The sequence below is a fragment of the Tamandua tetradactyla genome, chromosome 7, assembly GCF_023851605.1.
Source record: "Tamandua tetradactyla isolate mTamTet1 chromosome 7, mTamTet1.pri, whole genome shotgun sequence".
In the NCBI taxonomy this organism is placed as follows: Eukaryota; Metazoa; Chordata; class Mammalia; order Pilosa; family Myrmecophagidae; genus Tamandua; species Tamandua tetradactyla.
The window spans coordinates 98028493-98039132 of NC_135333.1; the positions used below are offsets into that span (position 1 = coordinate 98028493).

At 34.5% G+C, this 10640-nt stretch overlaps 1 protein-coding gene across 2 annotated transcripts in view; it reads right to left on the reverse strand.

Annotated features, from left to right (window-relative positions):
• Positions 1-10640, reverse strand: part of CPNE8 (copine 8) — a 236060-nt gene that overhangs the window by 189521 nt on the left and 35899 nt on the right. For both annotated transcript variants that reach the window (XM_077170498.1, XM_077170499.1), the window contains exons 2-3: positions 7753-7793; positions 6415-6461 (exon numbers count right to left, since the gene is read on the reverse strand). In XM_077170498.1, coding sequence (XP_077026613.1) covers positions 6415-6461; positions 7753-7793 — 88 coding nt within the window. The remainder of the gene's footprint in view (positions 1-6414; positions 6462-7752; positions 7794-10640) is intronic.

Genomic DNA, 10640 nt, shown 5'->3' on the forward strand with positions numbered 1-10640 from the left:
TCTTCAGTATCTAAAATCACAATAGTGGTTTAATTTGGGAGGAAAGAAGAAGAAAAAATGGAACCCTGAATTGCCAGTAATGTTCCATTTCTTGATCTCTGGTCGTGGTTACAAGGGTGAGCTCATGTCTAACAAATTCACTGTGCTGCATGATTTGTTCCCTTGGTTTGCATGCGTTTCGTTTCATTAAAAAGGTATACTGAAGGCGGGCCACAGTGGCTCAGTAGGCAGAGTTCTCACCTGCCATGCTAGAGACCCGGGTTTGATTCCTGGTGCCTGCCCATGCGGAAAAAAAATAATTTAAGAGATCATAATTATTCTGGATTTGCTCTTTAGCTAACAACCAGCAAAATTCTGTCAAAAGTGTGATTCTTATTCAGTTGGTTACAGATATTCACAAAGCAATCTTCGACTGAGCCTTTACGAGTTATAGGCAGTTTGTTAAGACATAAACTGTTTCTAAATATCCACGGCCAGAAACATTTGTAAAAACAATTTACGTCACTTTTAAAGAGAAGAATTTCAAGACCAACCTGCAAATCATTTCAGAACTGGTATAGCTGGTATACGGCATTTTTCCTCAATAATACATACATCTTTTTGTTAAAATAACAATGCCTGAAGACTGGCCAGACATTTCATACAATATATTTATATTACTAGTTTAAAAACCACATGGCATGTAACAGTTCTTATGATACATATATATATATATATATATATATATATATATATTTTTTTTTTTTTTTTTTTCTTGACATGAGTAGGCTCCAGGAATTGATCCCAGGTCTCTAGCATGGCAGGCGAGAATTCTGCCACTGAGCCACCACTGCACCACCCTCACTGAATATATTTTTACCCCTTGTTTCAATCCCTTCAATTAACTACAGTGGAGGAGTCATGAGAATCCTTCCAATGTCTACTAAAGGGATATAATCTCTATAAACTGAATTTTGGCAGCATATTGCAATAAAAATCTTTTTGAACAGAAAAAGAAAAAAAAATGATCAGCTGCTTTGTGGCATGAATCCAAAAGTGAGGTCAGCATCTACAGCCACACAGGACCCTCGAGAGCCAGCAAAAGACACTGCCAAAAGATTGTGGGGGCTTCCTCTCTTCTATACAAATCAAGTTGATGTTTCACCATAATTTTGCTCTAGAACAAAAAGCAGAGGATGAAATAAGCATTCCCCAAGCTTTAAGATGTAAACAACTTGTTTTTAATGTATGCGATAATTCAAATTCCAAATACATGGTTAACGTCACAAAAAGGAGCAGCTGAGCAAGCGCAGGGCCCTCATAACTTGTTAGCAAACCACGTAAATTTTCTCATGTGAAAAATGTGACCTTTATAACCAATCATCTATAGCGATTCTTTCAGCTCATAAATTTGGAAAGCATGATAGGTAAATGTGTGCTTGTGTTTGGGGATACTACCAAATGCGTTCTTTCACCAAATATTAATTGAGCACCTTCTATAAACAAAGCCTTTCCCAAGGGCTGCAATACAGGGCTCGGCCTTAACGCTGCACAGGGTTAAGAAGTACAACTAATATAGCTAAAGGGTCACAAAAAAGTCCTTGCTCATTGTTGAATGATTTAAAATAGAAAGTAACAAGGACAATAAGAAAGGTATAGAACAGAAACTATGGGATTTCAAGAGATCAAGGTAAAAAAATTCTAGCTGTGGAGGTTAGGAGAGACTTGTAAATGAAGTTACTTTCTAGCTGAGCTGTGAAGAACTCTTTCATCCTTTCTTGATATGCATATGTGTGTATATGTTATACGTATATTATTTATTACTCAGTATAGAGATGAATAAATGTTAAAATAGTTCAATGTCAAAGGAGTGGAGCAGAGACATAAATAATATCAATCTGTAGTAATCAGCATTTGGTGGTAGATTTGCTTCCAAACTATAATTATGGGTTATAAGCAACTGCAGCTTGCTTACTTTCGTCACATAGTAACTTAGGGAGTCCAAAACCAACTCTATAATTCTAAATACTTCAATAGTAATTCACAAGGTAGATTATCTATGGGTATCTAAAATTTAATCTTCTTCTCTGAAGAAGTTAATTGAAAAACTTTCAGAGGCTCTCAGAGTAAATGGGCATCCCTTAGGGATGTTACTTCGATATTTTCACTTGTCACTAAGAGGTTTTCATAATTCATGGTACTTAAGTATCATTTCTAGCTCCAAAATTATTATGCACTGAATGAAATCATTTCCGTTTTAAAAAATCCATTATTTCAAGAGCTTTTGGTAATTCACAATCATTAGATAGAATTTACTGAAGATACAGAGGTAATTCTAATAGTGGCAGGTATAATTTTAAAGTAGCGGATTTCAACTGAAGATTAATTTCAAATAATTTTTCTATTCATTTAGTTGTAGCATTTGTTTTGACATATTTTTAAACTCTTCTTTCCCTTATTACTCCCTACTTTGTAAAAGTAATTCATCCCAGATCATGCAACATATTGCTAGTTACTACATTCTTTTCCACAGTACACCTGAATCCAAATATAAATACAACTGTTTTATTACTGGGATAATGTTAATACCTAAATCAGTAAATTGATTGTATAAATACACTAAAGTTGCTGAGAAAACTCTCCAATTATATTAGATTGCATGTTTTTTCAGGTAGCAATACAATCAAATTTTAAATTTTATCCACTAGGTCAGCTACATAGCAGTAATCCAACAAATGTTGGTCAAATTGACAAATGGATGGATATATGAATATCAATAAAGAATTATTATTTTATATGTTTGATTGCCAAATACCTGACAGCAATTATCAAATTGGTTTCACTTTTCATCCTTGCAAAATAACATTCAATATCTAAAAAATAATTGGAAGAATTTTAAAAAATAAATAGGAAACTCTTTTTGAACTCTACAGAACTATAAAATCACAAATAAGCAAGGAAATTAGAGCTAATCAAGCTCAGCTTTTCTCCTGATTAATCAGTCCAGCCTCTGAATACTTCATATAGCTCTAACATATAATTCCAGTAAATCCATTTTTACTGTGGAATAATCTAAGTATTAGAAAGGTCTTCCCTACAGTGGACTAAATACTGCCTCTTTGTCTCTGTAACATTTGAGTCAAGTTTTCTGTTCCCTACTGAGCAACATCAAGTAAATGTACCCCTATTTCTGCATGCAAATACCATAAATATTCAAAAACAATTACTATGACTATTCAAATTCTTTGTATTTTTCAGGTTAAACATTCTCTTATTCACATAGCATAGCTTCTATCCCTCTCTTGAAGAAAGCAGCTCTCCTCAAAGCATACATAGCTTTACAGTGGCCTTAAATGTAGAACTGAAAAGTAACACACCCACTAAAGCAAAATGCAAAAGTCTTAGATTGAAACACAGAAAATTGCCAATACTCAATCATTTTTGACCTACAAAAAATGACAATTTTATATATTTCAGCATAACAGCATTATCTTCCTTGATGTAAGCATTGCCCATCCATCAATGCAACCTCAAACTGCATTAGCTTTTTAGCAGCTGTGTAATATCACGGCTTCATATTAGGTCTGAGGTAAAGTAAATCCCCTAGGTCATTTTCCCATCAACTGCTGGGTTTTTAGAATGAGTTTTACAGAATTTTACAGTGCAGAAATTTTTTTTTTACCTGCCATCTACTGGTTTTTTGGTCCTTGTAATTTTTTTTAATCTCTCAAAGACCTAACTGCATCCTTACTATGTGCCAGACACTGTTCTCTCAAAAATCTGATGACCTAGAATCTATTATTATCTTCTCCATGTTACAAATGAAGAAACAGAGGCCTTGAAAGGTCAAGAGCATTCCCTTAAGCCCTGTATCTTTCTGGCTCACAAAATTAAAAAATGGCCTGTGGCAGACTGAATTATGTACCCCTCAAAAACATGTTATTAAACTTAATCCATTCCTGTGGGTATGAACTCATCGTAAGTAGGATCTTTTTTTTTTTTTTCTGGCATGGCTGGGACTGGGAACTGAACCTGGGTCTAAAATAGGACCTTTTGATGAAGTTATTTCAGTTAACATGTGGCCAAACTTATAATCAGTCTGGGTCTTAATCCCATTACAGAAACACCTTGTGGAGGTGGTCACAGAAAGAAAGCTATGAGAAACAAGAAACTGGAAGTCAAGGGGACCCAGAGGAGAAAGGAAAGACATCACCATATATATTGCCATGTGACAGAAAAGCCAAAGACCAAGGATCACTGGCAGTCAACTAGCCCCAGAAAACCAGTCTTCAGGGAGAAAGCACCACCTCACAAATACCTCCTTTGGATTTCTACTAGCCTTGACTTGATACCACATGCCAAAGAATGCCCATTGTTTAAGCCAATCATTGTTTGGTATCTGTTTTAGCAGACAGAAAACTAAGGCACTGCCTTTCTCATATGATTTTGTGGGTTATATGACTTAGGGTTATAGTAACATATATAGTTTATTTCATTTTTCAACTCCTTCCCTTATCCAGAAAATTAAATTAGTTGCTAAATACAATAAATTTTAGCTCCAAAATGTTTCTCTTGCACTTGGGCACCTCCAGCAACTCTCTAGTTCTTTAATTCTTTTTAACTATTTTGAAGTTGTTTAAATCACCTCATAATTGTTATCTCCCTCTATTATCCGCCCTTTACCTACATAATTCTGTGTGCTAATTCCCATCACCTTTCCAATTTTCAGTTTGTTTTTATATCCCTTCTATTAGTTTTATTCTTCTGTAAATTAACTCAGTAATTTATATTTTACTGCTTAAGGAATAGGAAAAACATGAGTTTTTTAAGCAAGAGGGAGTCTGAACAGAGCTTGCCTTCAAAACTAGCTAGTCGACACCACTTAGCATCCAATGAGAACAAGCGCCCAGCACCTGCTTTGGTTCTACAACATTTTACATTGTCCTCCCTCAAAATCCCCTCATGCAGTACAATTCCAAAACTCCCCATCACTAGGGATTTACATTGACACAGATGCCCGGTCTTGTACCTTACGTATAATTATCTTGGTTCTTATCTAGAACCTCAAACCATTTCATTTCTGGGCACATCTGGTAAACGTCCAGCCTGGCACATAGGATCAGTCAGCAGTTTCACCTGAGTGAAGCCTTTGAAGAAGGAAACTAGAGAGTGAAGGGCAAGAGACAGCATGTATTTTAGTAGTAAAATCATAAAGGTATAATTAGGTGGATGAACAAGAGAGAGAAGGGCATGGAGCCCAGAGTGCCATGTCACAACAGGGCAGAAAAAAGATAACATGGATCCAAATAAAGGAGGTGCTCCTCTGAGTGTTCTATGATGAAAAATAATTCATAGCACTGGTGAACTGATTATTGAACAAACTCCAAGAAAGAAAGTCAGGCTGACCACAAAAAATATGATTTCACATTCTGATGTTATTAGCATATTTAGAGCAAAAAAAGAACAAGCACAGGGGTGAGGGTAATGAGTTTACATTTGAGGTTTGATGTAACTATGGACCATCATTTGGAGATGTGTAAAAGCAGTCAGGTATGAGAAATCAGTCCTCAGCATCCCTGCAACTACTGACCCATTATCAGTAGGTACAATATTTGAATTGTTCTTCTCTTTCCCTCAGGTTTTGGGAATAAATTTCAATGATCCATTCTTGCTCTCCACCTCCCTAATGGAACACATTGGTAAAATACCTGGCAGCAAAGTAGTCTGTGGTAAGAAACAGCATGAATTTCTCCAAACCCACAGGAAAATCTAGCCAGAATCTGTAACCTTAATAAAACAGTGCACTAACTTCCTAAAATAACAAGAAACCATGGGTAGATGGAAATGTCTTTTATTTCATATTTCCCCCACCTCTCTCCTCAATGCTCACCTTTCCATTAAATCATGGAAATACTCCAGGGGAAAAAAAAATCATTGAAATAATCATTCTTAATAGTAATTCAGCCTCCTTGCTTTTGCTTTATTAAACAGTATATTAGGATACAGTATTTTGAAATAAGTTACTAACTTGCAAAAGACAGGTGATATTTGATATAAAGCACTAGAATTTAAAAAAAAACCTTTATGGCAGTATTTTATGAAAATCAGAACTTGACCTCAAAAAGTGAGACTGAGTCCACACACTTAAATTATGCAAGTTATCATGTAGGTTGCAACATTTTAAACGTACCTTTGACTGAGGGAAATACAGGTTTCAGGGCCAGAATATTCCACAGTAATGTTATATATCAGCTAAACATTCAGGATTATTAAAAACCAAAACAAAAATGTAACTTTTAGAAAAAAAAGAAACTCACTCTTCAAGTTGAAAAAGACATAAAATAAACTAAAAACAGGAAAGTATTTTTTTGACTAAGTTTTAATTTATAACATCATCCTACAGAGTGTCAGTTTTGTTAAATGTTTTAATCTTACCTCTCTCCATTCTTTAGTTCCAACTCCTTGTACATATAAGACACATACTATGGGAGATGAAAAAGAAACATAGATATAAATTTCTATTACAATTATCTGGTATAAATATATACAATTTCTTTTTCGACTCTCCAAAAACTACATCAAAAATGAATGCCAAGTTCCTAGTATCACTCCTGCAAGAAAATTGCTAATAAATGACCAAATGATTAAAATTTAATATGAAGAAACAGAAAACTAAATCAGGCATTGGACTTTAATGTGCCCTGAGCTAGGCCTACAAGAAATATAATAATTACGTGCTAATATCTTCATTTACATTATGCTGTGGATGTACGTAAATTGAAGAACTACAATTCGATACTTTTTAAGCATTTATGTTACCAGAAATAAGTCAAGCTCAGCCTAACATCTGTAGAGCGTTAAGAACTGTTATATCAGAGACAACCTGGGGCAAATCGTACTCTAGTATCTATGCTTAATATTTGCAACTCCCACCTATAATATTTGTATATAGGTAACAAACCCTTTTCACCACAAAAGAAAATTCAAAAAATGGGAGATTGAGGGCTGTGGGTAAAGAGTAAGGGATGAAACGAGTCCCATCCATTTGTCAAATAAGCTGAGTTTGCCTGTAAGCACCAGAAATTTTTAATACCCACAAATTATGATCCCTTTTTTCCTAATGAAAGCCTTAGGAATTCTTCTCACACCTGATAATAACCTTTTACCTGTAATTAAACCAGATTTGTTCCCACATCTGTTTTTTAGAGGAGGAGAACTGCTGGATATCAATTTTCAAATATTAAATTTGGAAACACTAATTGATTTTTATAATTAATTTGCTGTTTCCTAATTCAAAATACCCTTTTTATTCTTCCATGACCTCTCCAATTTTTACTGTCTCTAATTAGGAACCAAAATATTCAGCATATAATAGAAAATGTTTTATATTTTACTTGACTGTGCATATCTTTATATACTGATTTTGTTTAAAAAAATAAAACTATTCCGTGACTAAATCACTTGAAATTTGACCCATTATAAGTTTCGGTCATGTGCATTTTCTATATATGGTCATATCATAAAAATTTAATTTCAAAATGAACTGTCCTACACTGGAGTCCCCTGCATTCTCATCTTTTCTCAAACAAATCCCTTTAGCCATAGTTCTACCCAGGCAGATAAATATATAGGACTTGGGCCCAACCCCCTTCTTGCTTTCTAATCTTTAAAGCAAACATTTAAACAAGAACAGTGAATTTCACACAACACTTAGAAAAATCAAGTTATGTAAAATAAGTAGATAGCTTCATAAAACAAGTTATAGATACTTACTTGGATCAGATTTTGAAAATGTGTCTCTGTCCAGAAGATTTCTGTTGAATAAAGAGAAAATTTCAGATGGAAATAAGGCCAAAATATGCACAGTTCCATAAATAATTATTTGCTAAATAAAATATTTGCTAAACATCTGTACTTATTCAAAACAGAACACCACTGGAGTATGGAGGGCAAGGGGCCCTTCTTATTTGCTGAGCCTTGCATTGCAGTTAGCTAATAACATGACTTCCACATTCTAAGATTATAAACTCTAGGAGAGAATTAACTGTGTTTTAGGTTTCTTTTTATCCCCTCATTAATAGGTACACAGATGTTCATAAATATTTAATGAATTGAATTATGAGATTACTAACTCAAAACTACCTGGATTTGGAGTATATGACCAGAATAGTCCCTATTATTAGAACATAATAGTGAAGCACCACCTACTGTCAGGTGTTTTACATCAGCCTTGATGAGTTAATGTTGCTACTGTGATTTGGGAATCTAAAAGGAATGTACAGACCTTGCTTGATGATTCTTTCCAACAAAGGATAAGATTAAAAAGGTATACAGGGACATTACTAGCACTTATTTATTCTTTTTTACAGATGTTTCCATATTTGCAACAAAAAGAAGAAAATCAGAAATTGAGAAAGGCTGATCCCTCTAGTATTAGATTATCCTGTTACCCCCAATAGCAGCAAATGCATTCCTATACTTTATGCTCATAACAATGATCCTGAGCCATAAAAAAAAAAAAAAAAACTAAAATATGTTCAGGTGGCTCTGATTAATAAACCAGGCAAGTATTAGAAAAAAATTCATCTAAAATAGCTTTTGTTTTTTATCAAAGTGAACTTGAAGCTGCATCTTTGTCTGAATAACTTGGCTATCTAGGATGATTACTTCAAGGTTCCAAAGTTCAAATCTGTACTTCATATTTCTCTTCCACAAACTGGTAATTATAAAGCTAAATTACATTTCTACACTTAATACTGATAATAAAATTCTCATGTTCAAGCAATCCTATTCCTCCGCTTGGAGTACTACTCAAGGACATTTAGCTGTACTGTTCTTGGTATTTGAAAAAAGGTTTTTAATATAAATATGATGTCCTTTTGTATTTCAGTTCCTTAAAAGATGCTTCCACAGGATTGTTATACACTGAGGACATAAAAACATATTCAACAGAATAATGCAGCATAGACAATATCGAGATCACGTCTTGAAAGCTTCCTAGAAAGAAAAGAGGATATCAGATATATTTATATTTGGAATTAAGTCAGATTCAAAGACCACTAGTTAGAGATCATATTAAAATAACCCACTTTGTCCTATAAGCAGACATCAAGACTCCAGCAATGGCTGTCAAACAGTAAGCTAAAACATTCCCATTTGAGAAATTACTGTGTACTGCAATTGTAAACATAGTTCTTCCACTTAAATGGAAATTCTACAGCCATACCTGTGGATCCAGCCTTTGCTCATTAAGTATCCTAAGAAAACATAATTAGGCTCTTTATTTCAGAGCGCATAAAAATCAAGGAACAATGACAGTGGGAAATACTGAGGGTGGCTGGGATTCAAAAACTACGTTATAAACAAATTTAAAAGAATATATTGTGAATCCAGTGTTTTATTTATCTAAAAATAAAAACCTATATTTTTAACTACAAGTATACAATAATGGGTTTCTAAAAATATAGACAAAGATGAATATTCATGATCATAGACGCTACTGGTCACAGTGGTCCTTTCAAACATATGATCCATAATACACAATGGTAAGGTTAAAAACAATAATACAAAACAAACAAAAATGTCTCAGATTCTTAGAACCCACCCCAGTCAAGACAGTGGTTTCAAGGCTTGGTGTTTCCACAGAAGTTTTGAACAACCAACAAGAACTGGTAGGAGCATCTTTCTCAAAGTCCCAGAAAAAAGTTAGAGGACTGCATTAAGAGAGTGAGTGCCAAATCAAGAAAAAGGCAACTTAAAAGCAGTAGGATATCGTGATGACCTGCCTGGCTAAAGGGAATTCTATAGGTTGAAAGGAAAGGAACTAGACAAGTGACTGAAGCCATATGAAGAAATAAAGATCCACTGAAAATTAATGACATGAGGGTAAATATAAACACTACTACTTAAGCCAGACAAAATAAGACAACCTGGTTTCCTATTCCGCTCTAAAAGACTAACAGACAACTCCAAGTCCCTTGTTTCTTAACTAACTCCAAAGGAAGTAATACAGAGCTTAAACTTCCTTGGACAAAAAATTTCCCTAAAGCCCCAAACCTCCCCAAAACTACTGAAGCTTCCACAAACCATAAACACCTATACAATTCTGGGCCCAAAGAAAACTCTTGGTGTATGACTGGAAGCACAGGGTCATAAAGACTGTTAACCAGTTGCCCAAAGACAAATTTTAGGTATGTGACACAGACCATAATCTGTTAGCCATCTCCTCCCAGAACAAGGACTATACCTAGTATTCAAAGGTTACTATGGAAACTTACTACCAACAAAAGTTTCCTATAAAACAAGCTGGCCCTCTACACTCAGTCTGTGTCCCTCCCTTGGACACATCCTCATTACCCTCTCTAACCTGTACTCTCTCTTTTCAATCAACTTCTCTTTTTAATAAACTTTACTACTTATTCCTACTGGCCCTCTCATCTCTAAATTCTTTAAATTTCAAAGCTATAGAACCTGGATTGGGGCTCAGCTGGTACAACTGCCAGCAGGGCTCCAGTTATACTACTATTGTGTTTTTTATTTTTAACTCCACTTTCCACTTCCTACAGGATCTAAAACACAAATACATGAAACATAATGATAAACCAGTGGGTTTAGACTCAGTTTGTAAATATGTAATTTATGATAAGAACTACATAATGGTA